This window comes from Pseudochaenichthys georgianus, chromosome 10 (assembly GCF_902827115.2).
Source record: "Pseudochaenichthys georgianus chromosome 10, fPseGeo1.2, whole genome shotgun sequence".
Taxonomy (NCBI): domain Eukaryota; kingdom Metazoa; phylum Chordata; class Actinopteri; order Perciformes; family Channichthyidae; genus Pseudochaenichthys; species Pseudochaenichthys georgianus.
The window spans coordinates 1,928,810-1,952,295 of record NC_047512.1 but is presented as its reverse complement, the minus strand read 5'-3'; the positions used below and the strand labels follow the sequence as shown (position 1 = coordinate 1,952,295).

Here is a 23,486-nt window from a genome sequence, read left to right as displayed (position 1 = left end):
GATAATGTCTTCTGGCCAATCAGAATCAAGATAACCGCGTTATGTTGTTGCAGGAAGTCCCGACGGAGAATACTTTTGCTGTAGTACAGGGGTGCACATAAATTATAACTGGTACGCAGGTTATGTGCGTAATCTGAAATACGTACCAGCACTTGTGTCACAAAGTGCATTTGCGTACCGAGTCGACGTAGGCCTACTTGTGAAGCTTTTCCAGAAGGCGACAGAGTCGGTCTCCGTGTGCACAGACAGGCTGCTGTTAACGTCGGTCTGTACAACGGAATTGTGCCAAAATTACACCAACCGGCTGCGGAGGGAGACTCCCCCCCTTCACTGGAGAACTGCGCTAAAACAGCTGATCACAACGGTCACGCTCTGTGGTCACGAAGTACTCCACTAGCCCCCCCCCTGTCGACTTTCCTGAAGTACTCCCCCGTTGATAGAAATCAACAGGTAATGAATTAAGACCCCACGGTTTGATGATTGATAGGTGTGTGGGCTGTCTTTCATTTTGACACACAGAAAAATGTTATAATAAACATAGATACTCCTATGTTAAATGGATATATCCGCCTGCTTTCATTTATCTTTCCATTCCCAACAATATACATAAAGAAATGGCATATTTTGGACATAGTTCGAATGGTGATTAATCTGATTAATTAATTTTTAAGCTGTGATTAATCTGATTAAAAATGTTAATCGTTTGACAGCCCTAATACATACATACACTTTGATTCATTCACAGTGTGGTATAATGAGACAATAACAGGCTACAGATGCGGACACACACACATATTTATATAAATATATACAATTTCAGAATCAAACAAGTATGAGAGCACTCTCATAATAACGTAACACAATCAGAGACTGGATATATCCCCCCCTCTCTCTGGTCGCTGAAATGGGGAATTGAAATTACGGGCCAAAAGTTGTATTTACAAGTAGGCTATTAAAAGAGGACACCAAACCAACTGAGACCCGTCTGTCCGCCGTACGCACTGTACAACATACACCTACACACTGTACAACACACCTACGCACTGTACAACACACACTGTACAACACACCTACACACTGTACCACGCACACACCTACAAACTGTACCACGCACCTACACACTGTACCACGCACACAAGTACCACGCACCTACACACTGTACCACGCACACAAGTACCACGCACCTACACACACCTACTACAGCTCGTAAAGCATAATCAGGCTACAGCCGTTGTGTATTTTATTATGTGAAGCACTAAATGGTTTTAGAGAAATATCGACTAAAGCAAATAAAGAGAGTAGGCCTGTTATACTAAGTGATATATATTATACACGAGCGGTGTAACGGTATACAATGGGGCAAAAAAGTATTTAGTCAGCCACCAATTGTGCAAGTTCTCCCACTTAAAAAGATGAGGCCTGTCATTTTCATCCTAGGTATACCTCAACTATGAGAGACAAAATGATAAAAATCACATTGTCTGATTTTTAAAGAATTTATTTGCAAATTATGGTGGAAAATAAGTATTTGGTCAATAACAAAAGTTAATCACAATACTTTGTTATATACCCTTTGTTGGCAATGACAGAGGTCAAACGTTTTCTGTAAGTCTTCACAAGGTTTTCACTCACTGTTGCTGGTATCTTGGCCCATTCCTCCATGCAGATCTCCTCTAGAGCAGTGATGTTTTGGGGCTGTCGCTGGGCAACACGGACTTTCAACTCCCTCCAAAAGATTTTCTATGGGGTTGAGATCTGGAGACTGGCTAGGCCACTCCAGGACCTTGAAATGCTTCTTACGAAGCCACTCCTTCGTTGCCCGGGCGGTAGGGCTGAACGATATACCGTGTCATGGCGATAACCGCGATATGCGCATGCGCGATATTCACACCGCAGGGACGTGCGGTTTTATTAATTTTTTTTTTTAATGCTCACGCACTTTAGCACAGAATTCAAAATAAAGATACCCTTATTACTTATCGAAACTGCACATACAATATATCCGATTAAAGCTGAGACTCCACAGATTATTTAAGTATAGTATCTAAGCAATCCGATCTCGCAACAGGGGAAGCAAACACAGACATCACAACACGTACCTTTTACGAATTTTTTACGGGAAATCGTCTCACCGTAGCTGTCAATCTGATCAAAAGACGTGTTCAATGGCATTAAATCGAGAAAAAACGCGGCTGAATCGGTTGATCCATAAGTTGATAATGTATCTGTGGCTTTGAAGCAATTGTTTATAATCCATAATTCCATTTTTATGTAAAAATCGGAGCACAACAGTTAGCTGCTAATGGTAGCCACCAGAGTATATGCAGCTTCCGGTTTTGGCTACGCGTCACTCTCGCGCTGGACTGCCGCATAGCCCAGACCGGAAGCTGCATACACTCTGGTAGCTACCATTAGCAGCTAACTTTTGTGCTCCGATTTTTACATAAAAATGGAATTTTGCTTCCCAACCCGGCCACTGTGCTACACTTCCCGCTCCGCCCCGCCTAACTGTACAGAAAGCGGCGAGATGCATTTCCTTAGGAATCGACAAGCAGAACCGAAACTAACACTTCTAAATGAACAATGGCGGACACGTACAATTTGCGAATGAGTTCTGCCTTTTGTAAACTGAATGTATCAATCATTTGTCAATAAATCAGGCCGAAAAACGTCACTTGTCCGCCGGACAAGTCAATTGAAAGATCTACTTGTCCGATATTGTAAATAACACTTCCCGGACGGTGGGACGTGTACTTTTTCGCACACTGGACCTGCACGCAGGTAACACCAAGAAATCACGAGGGTGTGCCCCTAAGACAGCTGTCCGAAAACAGCTGACACTAACCACATCGCCACAACACTATGAAAAAAACAAACGGACGCAACCCAAGGGGAAACGCCACTTAAGCCTAGCGGGGGAAACTCTTTACAAAAGCGTAACAAGCAGCAACGTCTTACCTTCTGATTGGCACACAAAACCTGACGCCATGTCAAACACTAAAGCTTCCTGAAACCCAAAAACATGATGTGTCCCCCAAATAGCAGCGCGGAGCCAGCACACAGCTGGACCACCTCAACTAATTAGCTGCTCAAATGACGCCATGTGCTCTGAGCACGACACTAACTTTTAACCCAATAACCCGTAGGACGAGCCCCAATTTGTTATGACCTGGCTCAAAAGGCCACAACAAAAAGGAGACGCACCATGCCAACGGTTATCAAAACATGTTTATTTAAAGGAAACAATCCAAATGAAATGAAGTGCAGCAATAAGTAAGGCATGAGGTGTGGACGTCAGTGGTATCAGTAGTGTAAATGCAGGGTGAGGGTTGCATGAATGTGTATGTGTGAGAGTGTTGAGGTGCACAAAGTAAAGCAACTAAAGTAACAACAACATATACTCAACAAACCCGGGGGCCGGTAGGGAAAAGCAGAGAGAGCCCAGAGAGGAGCAGAGAGGCTCTGAATAGCTGCAGGACACCAGACCCAGGTGCCCTGAGTTACTGCAATCACTGCAAACACCAATCACCACAGACCGGACAGCCAGCTCCTCTCTCCTGATGCACCCACAGGGGCATCCCACAGACCATACTAACCTGAGAGGCTGTCCACCAGCATCACCTGGGACCCAAAGCATGCTCCAACAGAGAATCTGAACTGCTACCATCTAATGGAGATTCACTGAAGTCAGCCTGAAGCATCCTTTGTGCTCCAGTCAGTCCTCTCAGGGAACACAGAGCTGCAGATCAGATGCAGGCTGAAGGCTCTTTGAGCAGCTCTCACTGGTCCTGCTGTTATGTTACATGTTGTTTGTTTCTCATGTATTGTGTTTGTCTTATGTGTCTATGTTGACGTTACACATGGAGCTGCTGTGATGCAAGTCACATTTCAGACTTGATCTGACAACTAAAGAATCGTAGACAACAACGTTCTAACCTCCATCTAACCATATCGTGCATTCATATTATATATTTCAAACGGGTTGTGATCTTTCATTTGGGGATAACAGTGTTAGGCATTCGTGAGGTGCAACAACATGAACGTGAACCTTTCCGTTTGCTCCCCAACGGCAGCCATTACGGCGCTCACAACAACAACAACAACAACAACTGCGTCGGGTCGATGATCGTGTTGCTTTTAATCACACGAAGCCAGAATAAATTGAATAACGACTTCTCCAACCTTATGCTTTGCTCCAGAGTGCCGTGGTTCATTGTTTATTAATGTGTTTCTGCAGCATTTACCGACCGCTGCAGTGCTGCTCTTCCACGGGAGCTTATTCTCCCGTTAGCTCCCGGTTAGCTCACACTGCAGCTCTAAAGTATTCACTGTCCGACTCACACAAGCAGCTGATGCATATCCCCAGTTCCCCTTAGCCTAAGTGAATGTGTGTCAGTCTGAATTGACACTGTTTGGTATCACAACGCTGTTATGAAAGTTTCTCTGGTATAAAACGGGTGATGTTGGCATAGCAACCGAAGCTAAACTGACTACTTGCATCCGATAGCTGCAATAATACAAAACAACACGTCTGCCTCTCTCCACAATGATCGATAACAGCGAACAGAATCACACGAAGCCTGGTTAGTGCTGCCTGACTTTATAAAGTGTGTTTATAGGCACACTGCTTGTAGGCAGGCTGACAGTCGACCCATGGGAGGTGGGTTTAGTTTCCTGCACGCCTCGACGTAAGAGAGACGTAAGCGACGTCTCCTCTTAGCTCCAAAGCTCTTGCCTCTGGACCGACAATTTTTTGGAGCTGGAAATGAAGCGGATTCCGGAGCTAAGAGCCGGCGCAGCTCTGGTGTGAACTGGAACACCCGGCGCTTTTCAGGCTCTAGCTCCGAGCCGGAGCTGAAAAGGCGCTGGTGTGAAAGGGGCACATGTTACCACAGTTTACCAGAGCCTCAGTTTCGTGCTCCACTAGCACAGGAACACGCTTTGCTGGCGGTGAAAAGAATCCCACCAGACTCCTTTGCCCCTCCAGCAGAGGGATGTCCTTCTCCTGTTTCCTCATTTCAAGCGATAAAAACTCTTCTGGACGCCCTCGGCTCGAGTCCAGGGCGTTCCGAGCTGAATAAGGGCGTCAAATGACGGCAAGACGCCCGCCTGGCGGAAACGCTGGAATTAGGAATATATTGTGATGAAGTGCACACTGACCTGAGCTCCAGGGGTCTCCTTGTTCTCCTCCATGCTGCTCTCAGTGCTCCTTCTCCGGCTGGGTCTCTGAAATAAGGGTGAGCACCAACGGTCAAAACTTTTTTCTCCCAGAGCTGTCAGCGCAGCGCCTCCACAGATCTGGCGCCCTAGGCGAACATCTATAACGCCAGTGCGACGGGCCGGCCCTGATCTCAGGTTACGCTGTAGGAAGTGTAGGTACAACCATAGAGATATATATAAACACGTGTTTATAGAGATCTATGGGTACAACGCTAACATTTCCCGCCCTTCGCAGTCTTACAGTAGCCAGTAGGCTACGGAGAGCGGTGAGAAACATTTCCTCAGGCATCGAAAAGCGGACCCGAATTTCACATTTCTAAATGATGCCGTTGGAATCTAAATGTTGGAACCAATAGGAGACAGTAATAAAGCTGCTTCTCTGAAGAGGAGAAACTCACAGCTCCAGGACTCTGTAAGTCAGGAGGAGACTAGAAACAACAAGTCAATAAACTGAGGCTTCATCCTGTAACATAAAGGAGTTACCTCACAGAAACCAGTATGCTAACGGCAATAAAGAAGAGTTACCGTCCTAACACAATATGCTGAAGGCACAAGGGGAGCGTTTACTCAAACTAAACAGTATGCATATAACTTTTGAATATACTGTGGGATAAATAATGTTAGAGAAAGTCATTATCAAGGTATCACACACACACACACACCTGCTTTTAAGCTGGAAACACTGAGAAGACCACAGAGCTGCTTCAGGTCCTCTCTGGGGACACTGGGTCCTGATGAAGACCACAGAGCTGCTTCAGGTCCTCTCTGGGAACACTGGGTCCTGATGAAGACCACAGAGCTGCTTCAGGTCCTCTCTGGGAACACTGGGTCCTGATGAAGACCACAGAGCTGCTTCAGGTCCTCTCTGGGGACACTGGGTCCTGATGAAGACCACAGAGCTGCTTCAGGTCCTCTCTGGGGACACTGGGTCCTGATGAAGACCACAGAGCTGCTTCAGGTGGAAAACTGTCAGGAGTGAAGAGGAGGAATTCAAAGAGTTTATTCAATGATATGTTCTATTTCTAGATGCTTCTATGTAGTGTTTTATCACATCATGTGCAGTGCCTTGTCTCATCTGTGCTGCTGTGACGTAAACATGTTCCAAATTGATCCATTTAGTCAATGTGATGTTAAGCAGAGGAGAACATGATAGAAAGGTCAGATAGTTATTAACATTACATGCAAATGACTTTAACAATTACGATAACAAGTTGGTTTTCTGTGTAAATTATTATTAATACAATACAAATATTTAGATATAATTCATCATAATCTGTGTAGCAACTCACATTCTAACTTACAGCTCACAGTTTGTTCACTTTTATTTCATTAAAATGACTTTATTCACATAGAAAGTGACATTAACGGTTGTTTGAACCACGGTTATAACGCTATCTGTGTCATTAACTATCACTAAGTTAACACAGAAAGCAAACATTAGCCAGTAAGACTGTTTAATGTACTCCATGTACACAGTATTTTCTGTATATTGTGTATTCTTTAGATACTCTAGTGATATGTGTGTAAACTTGCTGCAAATGCTTCATTTTCATTATATCTTATTGTATCTTTTAAATATGCTTAACTTGTGTAATGCCTGAAAACACTTCTGCTGTGACACAATCATTTCTCAGTTTAAGGTAAATAATTATTTAAATAAAGTATATCTATTTATCTAATGAGCTGAACCGTCGCTTAGCTTAGCGTTAGCTGCTAACTGAAGAACCCCATTCATTTCAATGGGAAAATGCTGCGTCACAGAATTGCGATGCTAACAAGCATATATTTAAAACTATATCTATGGTAAAGAGCACCATCACAACAACTCAAACTGTCTTAAAGACAACTGGTGTAATAAATAACTAACATAAAGTCAGCTTAGCATTACAAATCAACTGTTCCTCACCCAGAGCCGAACTGGAATAATAACTTTAGCTGTTAGCTTTTAATTTGAGACTATTTTTGGCGCACATATTAAAGTTTTTTTTGTGAGTTTCTTTCTTCCAATATTACAGCTGCGTTAAATAAGATAACTTCTGATTCGTGATTAACTGTAAACTAAGCTAACAGGTGTAAATACACGTAATGAAACCTCTGCGTGTGTTTAATCCACTCACTTCTTCTACTTCTTCTTCTGGTTTTTAATTCTTCTTCTTTCGTGTTTATTGGCGGTTGGCAAACCAACCTGTAGGTGCATTACCGCCACCAACTGGACTGGAGTGTGGACAAGAGACTAAGCAGAAAACAATAAACAAAAGAAACAAAACTCTAGATTATTTTAAATGTATCAATTTCTCTTAGAAACGTAATAATCTCTCAATATATATTGCCTGATGTTTTCCCTAACAGCCCTGATAGCGACAAGTCATGGCATTTTGCTTTCTTCAGTGTCTGGAAAAGCACATTTCTCTGAGTACTATATTTCCTGCAAAGCAGTAAAACATGCTCAACAGTTCCTGGCTGGCTGCAGTGTATACACTTTCCGGTTGGATGCTTTCCTATTATACTTAAAGTATGATTGAGACCTGTATGACCTATTCTCATCCGAGAAATTACATTTTCCTCCCTTCTTTTAAACCCCACCTTCCTTCCATCCCCCACATACCTTTGCATTTTATAAAGATGTCTTCATGTATCACTAAGGTCCCAATGATCTTGCCATGTTGTTTCTGCATATTTCTGAATGAATGTTTGAACCTCTGCTTTGCTGAGTGGAACTTCTATGTCTATGTTCATACTTCTGAGTGTTTGTTTGGCCAGAATATCCCCCTGTTCATTTCCCTCCACACCAACATGAGCAGGAACCAGATGAAACGAGTTGCTCTGCCTTTGATTTGCATTTTATATAACATTAAAAATACTTCATTTATTATGTTCGTTCTAGATGAAGATCTGCCTGATCGTATACTCGATAATGCTGAAAAGCTGTCAGATGCAATTACACTGTGATGTATTTCTTTCTCCTCTATCCATTTCAATGACGGCACCAATGCCAACAGCTCTGTGGTGTATACTGACACATGGTCTGTTACCCTTTTCTCTATATGTGTATTCCTCACTGGGATATAAGCTGCTGCCCCTGCACGCCCTGCCTCTGGATCTTTGGAGCCATCTGTAAATATGAGTGTTGAGTCTGAGTGATATCTTGCAAAGTGATTCTGGACTATGCGCCATACTGGTAGTTCTTTCTTTTCCTTTAACTCCTCTCGTATATTGAGGTCTTTGGCAATGGGAACAACCAGGGTGGAATGGACGAGATTGGAGCTGTGGGGCAATACTGTATTTGATTCAAACCGATACTTGCTGCTTTAACATCGCCAATCCATCCAGCACTTGTTAAATGTGACTCATTGTGCTCCCAGCAGTCTTTCAAAATACTTTTCGCAGGATGACCTTCACTGTGCCCCTGAAGGTTTACCCAGAATGCAACATTAACTTCACTCTTCTTATCCTTAAAGGCATTTCTCCCATTTCCACCTGCATTGCTGATACTGGAGATGTTTTAAAAGCCACTACAAATTCTCAGGGCCTGAGCTTGGAGGACATCCAGCTTTTTAAGGTTAGATTCTGCTGCTGCCATGAACGCTACACACCCATCATCGAATACAGGTCTCATGAGTGCCCGATATATATTCAGAAGTGATGACCTACTCGCTCCCCACTGCTGACCCACCAAACACGAAGTACATTGTTGACCTTTTTACATTTATTTTGAACTTTTCCTATTTGACTGCTCCATGTTAGCTTTCCGTCAAACCAAACACCAAGAAGTCTTATTGTATTAACCTGTTCAAGAGGTTGCTCATACTTTTTTAACGATATAGGAGCAATGTTATGGCGTTTTGTAAAACAAATGACCTGCGTCTTAGCTACTGGCAGTTTGAATCCCCATTTATTTGTCCATTTCTCCACTTCAACTATTGCAGCTTGTATTTTCTTTCCAACATGTGCTACATTGCGGCCTTTTGCCCACAAAGCCCCATCATCTGCATTCAAAGACGTTCCCACACTTGGATGAACTTGATTAAAAATGTCATGCATTTTTTGATATTTGATATACTTTATTAATCTCCATGTTTTCTCTGCATTTGACCCATCCTGTGTTAGGAGCAGTGTGCTGCCATTTTGAACAGCACCCGGGGAGCAGTGTAGGGAACGGTGCCTTGCTCAGGGACACCTCGGTAGCACTTGGTCTTGCCGGGACTTGAACTGGTGACCTTCCAGTTGACAAGCCGAGTCCCTATCGACTTCACCACTAAGCACAATATAGAATCCATTGTGTTCCGACCCCTCTGGAACCCACTTTGATATGGGGACAACAGAGCTTTACTTTCTAAGATATACGTTAACCTTTCCCTGGCGTCAGGATGGGCACTATTATCGCTTGTTTCCACACTGAAGGAAGTTGGCCAGAATCCCACACCCTGTTAAACAACCTTAACACAATGACTAGAGAGTTATCAGTCATGAGGTCCAGCATTTTGTAACAAACACCATCTTTCCCAGGAGTGGTTTGGCGAGCACTAATAATTGCTCTTCTCAACTCAAACATATAAAATGCAGGTCCACCTGATCTCCTAACGCTTCTACTCTATCCAATATTCTCGGGTTTTCCATTCGTGTATTATGTCTGCACTGCCGGGCTTCCTCTGTAAGGTTATCTGAACTATGAACTTTCCTAAATGTTTGAGCTAGAAGTTCCGCCTTTCCTACGTTTGTGACAGCCATTTTGTCGCCTCTGCTCAAAACTGGCAACTCATAGTTCCTTCGAATTCCCCCCATTCTCCTAATCATGCCCCAAACATCTGCAAGCTGTACTTCTCTTCCAATACTATTGCAATATTGCCTCCAAAAAGTGTGTTTTTGCGTTCTTATTGTTCTCCTCACTAGAGCCTGGGCCCTTTTACCCTGATTCAAAGCTTCCTGAGAATGGAGTTGTTTGAGTTGCCTGAATGCTTTATTCCTGTCTTTAATGGATTCACTACATTCACCATTCCACCAGGGTACACTCTTGGTACGCCTAACTCCTGCAATTCCCGGAATTGTTTCTTTAGCTGAATGAATGATAACCTTAACCAGCTCATCATTTCATTTATTTATATCATCATTTTCCTCTTGAAGTGTTTTACATCTATTCGTACTTACAACTTGGAAGGCATCCCAGTTAGCCTTTCCCAGTTTCCATCTAGGAATTTTCTTTTCCTTTTCAAACCTTATGTTGGTCCCAACTTTAGTCATACCGGATAATGAGCGCCGCCCACTGTAGTATGCTTTACCACATTCCATGCACTTATACCTGCTAAAGCACTAGATACAAATGTCAGATTGAGTACTGTTTCTATATTCTTCGTGCATTCTACTGCTTCCCCATAGCGAGTTATGTGAATTAAAATCCCCACACCATATTACTTTGTCTTGCAGTGAACCCCCAGCATCCTCTAATATACTTTCATCTAATTTCCCACATGGACTATAATAATTTACTATATCTATAGGTCCTCTATCATTCCATACTCTTATAACTATTGCTTCATGATCTGTACCTACATGCATAACTTTGTAACTTATCCCACTCTGTATGAATTTTGCAACTCCTCCCCCTCTGCCAGAGTCCCTATCTCGTCTAACTGCAGTATATCCCTTCACAATAAAATCCAGTTGTGGTTTCAGCCTGTTTCCTGAATACAAAGAACATTAGGTTTCTCTCCCAGGTTGTCAATATATTTGTTGAACTCTTGTCCATTTGCAATTAAACTTCTAGCATTCCACTGCAGTACAATTACCACCATCAGGATGATCCAGTCCCTGTCTGAGGTTGTTGGACGTCATCATTTAGGATATCTTTCACGTGTCCCCAGTGCATCCCTTTCACATCAAGGTACTTTTCAGATGATGTGACCATTATTTAGATTCTTTCATTCCGGCTTGTAGTCTGCGCTGAACAGTTGATCATCTCTGCCATAAACAGTACAAACTGTCTTTTACTCACTATCAGAGTGTCCTCCTTCAACTTAACACAGTTGTGGACTTTTCCTGTTTCTTTGCTCTTATTGTTGTTTCCCATTGTAACCTTCGTTCCTCCAGAAACTGTCTTCGCTGCCTCTGCATAGCTAACTCCCTGCGTCACCCTGACTCGCTGCACCTCTTCTTTCTTGCTAACCTCACATCCCCGGTACGCTGAGCTATGCTCCCCTCCGCAATTGCAACATTTCAGCTTTGCCCCTTCTTCACATTTGCCGTATTCATGATCCCCACCACATCTGCCACACCTTTGTTTTCCCTTGCACACTGCCGCCACATGTCCAAATCTCTGACATTCAAAACATCTTAGCGGTGGTGGAACATACGGTCTCACATCATAACACATCTATCCAATAAGTATCTTTTCCGGAAGCCTTTTTTCATCAAAGGTGATCAGAACCGAAAGACTATCTTCTTTAATCCCATTAGGGTTTGCTTTCATGCGTTTGACATCACTTATTTTTGCATTTGTTATATTCCCTTTCACATCATCAGCTGATATTCTGACGGGGATTCCTGTCACAACTCCCCTGACTAGCTTTCTGCCACTGAACAGTGAACATTCCACTTTCTTACCCTCCACGGAACTCATCTTTATTGCTCTCCCCTGTTGCTCTCTAGCCCTACATTTGATCAACATTGATCCATTCCTCCATACTTTAGCACTCATCACCTCCCCGATTTCTTTACCGATGGATTTAGTTAACCGTATAGGGTTGCACACGCCGAACGAAGGTCCCTCTTGCGCAAGTTTCACAACCACCATGAACTCCCGTTGTCTATTTCCGACTACTCTTTCTCTCCTTTCATCCTCACTATTGCTCTCATCCGAATTAGTATTTCCTCCCTTTTTACGTTTATTTCTCCTCACTATATCCCATTTTCCATTTTCACAACTCCCGCCTGGTGCGTCCATGTCTCCTGACTCGCTTCCTGCCTCGTCACTTCCCTCTGCCTTCTCTCGTCCAGTCACAGTCCAGTGACAGCCACCACCGTCTACCAGAAACAGCCAGCGTCTGTTCAGCACGAATCCTGTCTGTTGCATATATATAAGACTATGGACTACGACATTTAGGTTGACCGTTTATTGAACACGTTGTTGCATACGCTTCCATGACAACACCACAACAACACAACTGTATCCGGTTCACACATCCCAAAACTCCCGGTGCCATTTTAAAGGCACAGTCACACCTGATGTGACACATACATAACCCTGTCCAGGTGCTGCGTCGCAGCATTCAGTGTAATTTTCTCACATTGGATTCAACGCGTCATAGAGCGAGCAAGTCATTTAATTCGACGAGAGGCATAGCTGGTCACAGGAATGCGTTCAAATTTAGTCAGTAATTTGAGGAACTAGCGAAATGGCGAAAGCAGATAAAGTTGAGCTCGAAAATCCTTTTTTGGTTTCGCAGTTACGTACGAGGATGACGGACAAAGACAGGTGGAAATCACCGGTACCAAAAGAAAAAAAGACTGAAGTGCAAACCCAACTCCCACTAGCATTTAAGCCTCTACCACTCAAAAAAAGTTCAGACTGAGCCAAAGCTATTACAAACGCGAACTATTAGGGATGTCCCGATCACCTTTTTTTGCTCCCGATCCGATTCCGATCATTTGATTTTGACAATCTGCCGATACCGATTTTTCCTGATCCGATCTTTATGCAATGCATTAAGAGAAAAAAAAAGGTAACAAATAACGGCTGGTCATCCAACGCGATGAATTCAGCTATCTTGGCTGTTATTGTTTTGGCCTTTTCTCTGTTCTGGGGCAGTTTCTCTTTCCTTTTAAAAGTCTCTGAAAGTGTCGGTTGTTTCAGTGCCGTTACCTGAGTGGCCGCTGTGTACTCGCCGTGTTGTTGTTGGTGTTTGTTTCTCAGGTAGCGTATTAGATTGGTCGTGTTGAACGTAGCTCTGTTCTTTCCACCACGCGGAACCTCTGCCTTGCAAACATTGCATCTGGCTGTTACACTGCCTTCGCTTTCAATTTTATAATACTTCCAAACTCCTGACATTTTCTCTGTCCCGACTCCCGAGTCACCAGCTGAACGTAGCCTCTCGTTAGCTTACTGCTACTATTAGACACTGCGCCCACTCTGTTGCCAGCTTTGAGAGGAATAAGCAACCAGGTCTGAAAACAAGCCCAAAGAAAGCAACACATACATGATGTTGTGTAATTTTAAACAAAAACTAAGTCCTCAGGATGACTTTAAGACGTGAACATGGTCATTTTAGTTTTGTAATATTAAATAAAAAAAAAAAATATGTATATAAAAAAAAAAAAAAATCCCGATCCCCGATTTCTTTCTCCCGATCCCCGATTTTTTTGAAAATCACGTGATCGGCTCCGATCCCCAATCACGTGATCGGATCGGGACATCTCTACCAACTATCCTTATGTTGCCATGTTAGCAAAGCGCTACCTGGCTGTATCTGCTACCTCTGTCCCTAGCGAGAGGGTGTTCTCCACAGCAGGAGACATTGTAAGTGATGGCAGCAGATCTGCCCTTTCGGCAAGCAATGTGGACAAGTTAATTTTTCTTAAAAAAAACATGAAAATACAATGACAAGCAAGTCCTAATGTCAAACTGGCTCCATGTCCTGTCCCGTTGGGGATCCCGCCGACTACTCTTCTGCCGGGGGGTCCTGCCAACCCTGTGTCCTGTGCCGTTGGAGGCCCCGCCGACTGCTCTTCTGCCGGGGGTCCTGCCAACCCTATGTCCTGTGCCGTTGGAGGTCCCGCAGACTACTCTTCTGCCGGGGGTCCTGCCAACCCTATGTCCTGTGCCGTTGGAGGTTTCCGCCGACTGCTCTCCTGCCGGGGGTCCTGCCGGCCCTGTGTCCTCTTCCGTGGGGGATCTTGCCGACACCTGTCCCACCGGCTCCGGCTCCTGTCCGTTCGACACCGGCTCCTGCCCGGCCTCCGGAGCTGTCCGGTCTTCGCCCTCGGGCCCGGACCCTGAGAGCCACGGTCTTTGCACTCCAGCCCGGCCCCCTGAGTGCCGCGGTCTTCGCCCTCGGACCCGGCCCCCTGACTCTTCCTGCCGATGCCTTCGCCCTAGTGCCCGGTCCCCTGGGTTCGCCCGCTGTGGTCTTCGCCCCTTTTTGGACTCTGCCTTTCCCCCGGACCGTCCGCCCGAGACCCCCTCCTCGAACTCTGCCTTGCCCCCGGGCCGTCCGCCCGAGACCCTCTCCTTGAACTCTGCCTTGCCCCCGGGTCGTCCGCCCGAGACCTCTTCCTGGTCCTCTGCCGTGCCCTGGGCTGTCAGTCAAGGCCCGTCCTCCGGACCCCCTCCACCCACCCTGCTGGACATTTTGGATTTTATTTTTGGTGTTTATGGACGTCTAGTATCCGTTGCTTGAGGGGGGGGGGGGGTTTATGTCAAAATATTCATGTTACGTCACGTTTTTATGTCTAAGTATGGGTGTTTTGCTGTTCTCCCCGTCATGTTTTCCTCCTGGTTTATTGTCTGGTCCTTCTCCCTGTGTTTTTCCTCCTGTCATTAGTTTCCCTGCGTCTAGTTGTCGGATTGTGTTCACCTGTGGTCCTTGTGTTTCTCCTCCCCTGCCCGGCTGTTTCTCGTCTTGTGATTACCCCTCTCTGTATTTAGTCTGGTCTCTTCCTGTGTTTAGTGTTGGTTCGTCTTTTGTTTGTGAGCGAGTTCACCGTGGAGTGTTTTGTTTGTCCATGTGATATGTTGGATAAGAGCCCTTGAAATAAAGGTATTATCAGTGTTATCTGCGTTTGGGTCCTACCTGCTTCACTCCTCGTATCAACTTCGCTCTCTAACGGCCCCTACACACGGCGGCGTGCGTTGCCGCTTCAACGCTTCTGCCAATTCACTTTGAATGGGGTGACGTCACGATTCGCCGAACTGCATTGTGGGAGAAAAGCGTAGCTTCTCTCGAGGTGCTCGCTGCAAAAGTAGAGCAATGTTCTACTTTTGCCGCCTCGACGGAGGCGTCAGCCAATCAAATCCCTCGTATGTAAATCTGACAGTACAAGCACTAGCCAATCAAACCGGGTGTATGTTGGGAGAGCCAGACCGCAGTTATTTCCCATATGTCAAAAAATGGAGGAGAAAATTATCGTGGCGGTAGGGAATCACCCGGTACTCTATGACCAGTCCCTCTTTACATACAGGGATACAAACCGGAGGAGCCAGGCATGGGGGGAGGTGGCAGAGACAGTGGGGGAAACTGGTAGGTTTTCGCTTGTTTGGGGAGTTTATATCCAGTGTACTTCGTTTGAATGGACAGCTAGCAGGCAGACAGTATATTTAGCCAGCATGGATGTAGCATGAATGCTTTGCTTTGTATGTCTGGGGCGGGACATTCATGTGATTGGTTGTTGGTCGTGTTGCTCGCGTTGACTCTCCAAGCTCAAGACACGCCCACCGCCAAGCGGCAACGCACGCCGCAGTTCATCCAGGAAATACAACTTGAAGCCGGCCGTGGTTGTTTGTTCTTCATGCTTATATATCGGACTATTGTGACTCGCTCTGCGGTTGAAACAGACGGTGCATGAATGCGATTTTGCGGTAAGTGAAATTTGAGTACTTATTTATGTGTTAATGATTTTAATCTGCTACGTAATGAATGTTAAGGCTTGGGTTAGCGTGTAAGCGAGTGGTAGCTACATCGGTGCTAACGATGCTAATCGTAGCCTCCGAGTTAAAATCATAGACTGTATATATAAAGGTTGAGATGAAATAGACACGTGTTAAGCATTAAGTGGGATAATACTGTACAACAAACAGCTTCTGTTTGAGGTTGATAAAATAAGGTCATCCTTGTAACTTAGAGAGATATTTTATTATGAAGGTAGGAACTGTATGCATCGCTAAGGTTAATTTAAATTGGCTATGCTCAAGTATGTAGACAAGCTAACGTCGAAATCAACCTCACAATAAGATGTGTGTATATTTCAAATAATGTCATATTTCAAGAGATGACATTTTGAATCCCCAGTTATATGACCACCTCTCCACTTTTTTAATCGCTCCAGCTTCTCCATTACGTATGGGGCATGTCTTCCCCTCATCCACATAGCCCCATCATCTGCGTACAGAGCCCATTGGATCCATGTGTCTAAACATGTCAATATGTCATTAATCATGTTAAATAATATTGGACTGACTGCACTCTCTTGGGGATACCATTTTCTATTTCTAAATAATTGGAAATATCGGCTCCAACCTTTACTCTAAATGTCCCGTCTGTTCAAAAGGCCCTTACCCAATTGAACATTCTCCCTCCCATACCCATACTCAATTTGATCAGTAATCCATCCCTCCACATAGTCATACTGCTTTTCAATGTCAACGTACACTATTGCCATTATCCCTTTCAATTTCAATGTTTTTCCCCCATCATTACTCACTCTTACTAATTCCACATCCAGAGCTGACCTATTATCCTGTCTCTTCTCCTTCACGTTTTCATTCTCTGCTAGTAACTGCTGTTTTTGCTGCCTATGCATATCACTGAGATGCTCCCCACTATGTACTGCTGCAAGTGTCCTTCCTAACATACCTGCCTTCTCTTTATCTGTCACTGCCAGCCTCTCCCCATCAACCTGGAATTGTAATGGATTTCCCTTTCCCACTCATCTGCTTAAACATGGACCAGACATCACCTAATGTTACTCCTCTGCCAATGGTTCTCTTTTTTGTGTATTTGATTGTCCTTCGAGCAGCTGCACTTTTCCTTTGAAACTCTATAACATTATTTGGTGTCATGTTTTTCTTTAATTCTCTAAATGCATCGTTTCGCTCTTTAATAGCCCCGTTGCATTCCTCATTCCACCATGGCACCACTTTCTTCCTACCCTTGGTTGTTGCTTTGGGTATACTGTTCTCTGCTGCATTTAGTATATGTTGCGTTATGTGGCTTGTAATGACCTCTGTGCTTCCCTCTGATGTTAGCAGGTGTACCGACTCCTCACACCATATCCTACATTTCTCCCAATCAGCTTTAGCAAAGCACCACCTGGTTATTACTAGTGCTGTAACGATACACTAATCTCACGATACGATACACGATATTCAGCCAACGATACGATTCGATACACTTGCATCATTTTCTGAAAGATTTTAAAGGGACAGTGTGATTTTGGTGACATCTTGTGAGTGTTCCATTGACTTGGATTGAATTCAACTAAAAACTGAAAGCATCAATTATACAATATATGGCTCTGACTAGACAGAGTCTACAGCTTTCAAATGCTGGACAAAATTAATCAAAAGATGTGGTGAGAATTTGTTTCATTTATTGAAACAGTGCAAACTGTAGCTTACAAGCCTTTGAAACATAAGTGCAGTATCACAATGGACAATTAAAAGGTGCAGCAGGTGGTCTGTTCTGAACAGATTCTTTCACAGCATTTTTAGCTTAACACAGAATATGAGGTAGCCAATAATTCAAGTCACTAAGAACAACATTTAATGTAAAATGTACCTGCCAATAATTCAAGTCCAAAGGAGTAACATTTAAGCCAAACACACTAAACAGAAAGGCTCCTCTCTACATAACTGCATCTACATTCTCTTCAGATGTTTGTTCAGGAATATAATCTGATCAACGTGGTCTGGGAGAAGTGCACTTCTCTGAGCAGTGACGATATCTCCGGCGGTAGAGAAGACCCTCTCCGAGGAGACACTAGTGCCAGGGATGCACAGGTACCTTTTAGCAAGGTGTGACAAGAGTGGATACTCATACTGGTGCTCCTTCCACCAGACCAGTGGATCTTCTTTCACTTCCAAGAGATCTGCCTCCTTGTAGCGGGCCATCTGCTCCTTGGCCTGGTTCTCTTGGGTATTTGTCTCGGGTTGTGCTCCACCACCGTATCGTTCACCACCAAGAAGGGCAGCCAGTGGACAAGACGGCTTTGGATTCCTGGGTGGAGGATGCTGACCTTCAAATAAATAAACAATAGAAACACATTATTTATAGTTAATCACATTCCATAATTCCTACTCAGAGGTTCAGACAACACAGTGTGCTTCACTGGATAACAATGGGTGATACTGACCTTGACTGCCCTCTACTTCCTTGAATCGCACACCATCATCTACAGTCTCTTCCTCGGATGCCATCCCCTCATCATCAGCGCTACCATTACATTTTCCTGTGCCCTCTTCCACCACACTCCAAAGGGACAACTAAATGAAATAGGTCAACATGAAATTCATGAGCGTTCACTGCAATAAATCTTTTAATTAGTGTATTTAAAATATATGCCTTTAGAACTGTTAACATTATAGTATTTATGCTTTTTAAACAATTTAATATTTATGCATTTTAAACAGTTAACGTTGTAGGATTTGCCTTTTAAACTTTGAACAATGTATTATTTAGGCCTATGCTTACTCTCCAGGAGACGTTACATAGGATACAAGTCCAAGGGTTAAACCTAGCAGTACCATCATTGCCTTACCTCTGATGGCATTGGTTGATTCTGAGCCTCTGCAATCAGTCCATCATAAACTTCCTGTCTTTGGTTCTCAGTCAGGAAGGGAAGACTTTTGAATCTTGGATCCATTGCTGAACATGCATGGAGAGTTGCCCTGAGGTCGATGTACCTCTTCTGAAGATCCCCAGACATGGCAGCCTTCATCTCTTTTATGACTGCAGATTCACCTTCGATCGGTTTCAGTCCATTGATCAGTGTGTCCTGGAGGGGTGCGATAACTGACAGTGTGGGGGTCTTCTGCTTGGACATGTACTGTGTAGCCTCCTTCATGGGCTTCATCACGCTGACTACTTCTTCAGCTGTTGTCACGTCTGACTCAGTCAGTGTGCACAGATCCTTCTCGGTCTTCCTCCCCTCCCTCGAGAGCAGGGCTGCACAGATGGCCGGTTGTTGCTCAAGGAATCTTTCCAGCATGTCGTGTGCACTGTTCCACCTGTAGTTAAATAAAAGTAAGAAACTTTATTTATAGATTTATTTAAATTGATTTATTAATGACAAAATAAATTAATAATAAAAACAAAATAAACAATTGAAAAGTAACTACGCACAAACCTTGTAACCACGTCCGTCATCAGTGTGCTCTGGTAGATGTAGAAGCCTCTGTTTCTCTTTCAGCATGTGGTTGGCTGTGGTGCTTCGTCTGAAGAAGTTCACAATGCGTCTCATTCATCCCAACAGGCGTGCGACTGCTGTGATTTTGAGGGCACGTTGTGCAGCCAGATTTAGGGTGTGTGCGTAGCATTTGATGTGAAGTGTGAATGCTGCCTCCTCAGCTGCTATCGTCATATTTGACGCGTTGTCAGTGACAATTACTGGATCCTTTTCTGTGATTTCCCACTCAGCGAGGGCCTTTCTTAGATGTTCTGCCAGGTTGCGTCCGGTGTGGCTCTCGGGCATGTCCCTCGTTTGTAATACATACGTAACAAGCTCCCATTCCTCGTTAATAAAGTGGGCCGTGATGGTGACATATGCTTCAGTTGTCCGCGAGGTCCACCCGTCGCACGTCAGGGCAACTCTCTCCGCTTTGCCCAGGGAGGCTTTGACGTCTGCCTTTGTCTGAGCATACAGCCTGGGAACGCAAACCTTGGTGAGGTGTTGGCGGGTTGGAACAGGATAGCGGGGCTCCATCGCGTTCACCATGCGCCGAAAGCCTATGTTTTCCACCACGGAATAAGGTCACAAATCCTGACAAATAAAGTAGGCAATGGACTCTGTAATCTTCTGCGACCTTGGTGAAGTAGATGGGAACTTGTGGGAACAACCGCCATCGCTGTCCAGCACGGTTTGTTTTGGGTCACGCCGCAGCTTCTTGAGTTCCTGAGTTAGCAATTTGTCCGGGTGGTGACGTTGTAGGTGGGATCGTAGGTTAGTTGTATTTCCAGAGTATTTCACGTGTGTGTGACACAGCTTGCAAACCGCCATAGTTTTATCTAAATTGTCGCTTTCCTTCTTCTTTTTAAAGCCGAAGTGCTCCCACACATCTGCTTTTAAGCACGAAGGTGCTGGGTTAATGTGTGCCGCCATTCTCCTGAACCGCTTCGCACTCACTGCGAGAAGAAGAAACCGGCGTCTGCGTATCTAGAAATGCTCTACAGCGACACTAGCGGCTCGGCTGGCTGATGTAATCGCTCTTTATGCAAAGCGAACGGGGGGGGATGGGCAGGGAGCAGAGTGCCAGGCGGAACACAGGGATTTGAATGGGACTCAATGTATCGATACCCGCGGCTGAAATATCAATACAAGGACAATTTAAGGTAAAACCTAATAGAGGTGTCATACATAATAACCTAATAAAAGTAAATGTAACAACTACTACAGTGCAACAAAACAGGAAGATTAAATGTGGTCTCTTAAACATAAGATCTCTAGCATCTAAAGCAATATTGGTAAATGATTTAATATCAGATTATAATATTGATATATGCTGTCTCACTGAAACTTGGTTGAGACATGAAGAATATGTCAGCATAAATGAGGCCACTCCACCCAGCCATGTCAACACTCATATTGCTCGAGGCACGGGCCGAGGAGGTGGAGTTGCAGCAATCTTTGACTCAAGTTTACTTATCAATATTAAACCAAAATGTAATTATACCTCTTTTGAAAGCCTCGTTTTTAGTCTTACGCATCCGACCTGGAAAACTTTGCAGCCAATCTTATTTGTTACAGTGTATCGTGCACCAGGTCCTTATTCAGAATTCTTATCAGAATTCTCTGAGTTTTTATCAACTTTGGTTCTTAAAACAGACAAAGTAATTATCGTAGGTGACTTTAATATTCATGTTGACGATGATAAAAATAGCCTTACTGTTGCATTTAACTCTATATTAGATTCTGTTGGTTTCTGTCAGAGTGTAAATAAACCAACCCACTGTTATAATCACACTCTCGACCTTGTTCTGACTTATGGTATTGAAATTGAGCAACTATTAGTCGAACCGCATAATCCTGCTTTATCCGACCATTTCTTAGTAACTTTTGAAGTACTGTTACTAGACTACAAAGCATTAGTCAAAAGCTCTTGCAGCAGAAACCTATCTGTTAGTGCTATAGCCACATTTAAGGAAGAGATTCAACCAATACTTAACTCGATAGCATGTCTGCATGTAGGGGAGGAAACTTATACAAAATGTACACCACCCCAAATTGATCATGTTGTTGATAGTGCTATAGATGCGCTGCGAATAAAATTAGATTCTGTTGCTCCTTTGAAAAAGAAGAAAATAAAACAACATAGATTAGCTCCATGGCATAATGCCGAAACCCGCAAAATAAAGCAAAAGTCTAGACAACTTGAAAGGATATGGCGTTCCACTAAACTTGAAGAATCTCGTTTAATTTGGCATATTACTCTCAATGAATATAAGAAAGCACTGCGTAAAGCGAGAGCAGCCTACTACTCTTCATTAATAGATGAGAATAAGAATAATGCAAGATTTCTTTTCAGCACTGTAGCCAGGCTGACAGAGAGCCACAGCTCGATTGAGCCTTCTATTCCCTTAGCACTCAGTAGTAATGATTTTATGTGCTTTTTTAACGATAAAATTGTTACTCTTAGAAACAAAATTAATGACCTCTTGCCTTCGACCAGTATAGTGTTATCAACAGCTCCCGGAATCGTAAGTTCTAATATTACACTAGATAGTAAACTAGAATGCTTTTCAGCCATTAACCTTGAACAATTACATTCAATGATTCTCTCTTCTAAACCATCAACGTGTATGTTAGACCCAATTCCAACTAAGCTGTTGAAGGAAGTTTTTCCATTAATTAGCACTTCTTTATTAAATATTATGAATATGTCTTTATTATCAGGCTATGTTCCACAATCATTCAAAGTAGCAGTGATAAAACCGCTTCTTAAAAAGCACAACCTCGATCCAGAGGTTTTAGCCAACTATAGACCTATTTCTAATCTTCCGTTCCTCTCAGAGATTCTTGAGAAAGCGGTCGCAAAACAGTTGTGTGATTACTTAAAAAACAATGATTTATTTGAAGATTTTCAGTCTGGCTTTAGAACACATCATAGCACAGAGACAGCTCTGGTTAAAGTCACAAATGATATTCTAATAGCCTCAGACAAGGGACTTGTCTCTATTCTTGTTTTGCTCGATCTTAGTGCTGCATTTGATACTATCGACCATGATATCCTATTGCAAAGACTAGAGCACTTAGTTGGCATACAGGGAACGGCTTTAGGCTGGTTTAGGTCCTATCTATCTGAACGCTCTCAGTTTGTACGTGTTAACGATGAATCTTCCACGCAAACCAAAGTTAGCCATGGAGTGCCACAGGGCTCAGTGCTCGGACCTATTTTGTTCACATTATATATGCTTCCGTTAGGCAATATTATAAGGAATCATTCTGTAAACTTTCATTGTTATGCGGATGATACTCAACTATATTTATCAATCAAGCCTGATGAAATTAATCATCTAAATAAAATTCAAGACTGCCTTAAGGACTTAAAAACGTGGATGACCTTAAACTTTTTGATGTTAAACACGACCAAAACTGAAGTTATTGTACTTGGCCCGAAGAATCTACGAAACAAATTATCTAAAGACATACTAACTATGGATGGCATTAATTTGGCCTCCAGTGAGACTGTAAGGAATCTTGGTGTTATATTTGATCAGGATTTATCCTTTAACGCCCACATAAAATCAATTTCAAGGACCGCCTACTTCCATCTACGTAACATTGCAAAAATCAGGCATATCTTGCCTCAAAACGATGCAGAGAAACTAGTCCATGCATTTGTTACTTCTAGGCTGGATTATTCTAACTCTTTATTATCAGGGAGTACCAAGAAGTCAATCAAGTCGCTTCAGCTGATTCAAAATGCTGCGGCTCGTGTACTAACCAGAGTTAGGAAAAGGGACCACATTACTCCTGTTCTGGCTGCCTTACACTGGCTCCCTATAGAACACAGGATAGAATTTAAAATTCTTCTTCTCGCCTACAAAGCCCTTAATGGGCAGGCGCCATCTTACCTTAAAGAACTCATTATACCCTACTGTCCTACTAGGGCATTGCGTTCCAAGAATGCAGGGTTGTTGGTTGTTCCTAGAATCTTTAAAAGTACAATGGGAGCCAGAGCCTTTTCTTATCAAGCTCCACATTTGTGGAATCAGCTTCCAGTTTGTGTTCGGGCGGCAGACACCCTATCCGTTTTTAAGAGTGCGCTTAAGACCTTCCTTTTTGATAAAGCTTATAGTTAGGGCTGATTAGATTCAGCCCCTAGTTTTGCTGATATAGGCTTA

General features: G+C 43.6%; 2 protein-coding genes across 2 annotated transcripts in view; both read right to left on the bottom strand.

Annotated features, from left to right (window-relative positions):
- Positions 1–23,486, bottom strand: part of LOC117453979 (zinc finger protein 726-like) — a 154,984-nt gene that overhangs the window by 10,968 nt on the left and 120,530 nt on the right. The window contains exon 2 of the mRNA XM_071204564.1: positions 5,161–5,226. Coding sequence (XP_071060665.1) covers positions 5,161–5,226 — 66 coding nt within the window. The remainder of the gene's footprint in view (positions 1–5,160; positions 5,227–23,486) is intronic.
- LOC117453986 (E3 SUMO-protein ligase ZBED1-like) lies at positions 17,554–20,440 on the bottom strand. Its single transcript, XM_034093037.2, has 4 exons — positions 19,273–20,440; positions 18,685–19,153; positions 18,280–18,409; positions 17,554–18,162 (listed from the first exon to the last, which is right to left on the bottom strand). The coding sequence occupies exons 1-4, from the start codon at positions 19,290–19,292 to the stop codon at positions 17,786–17,788; spliced, it is 996 nt and encodes a 331-aa protein (XP_033948928.1). The 5' UTR covers positions 19,293–20,440; the 3' UTR covers positions 17,554–17,785.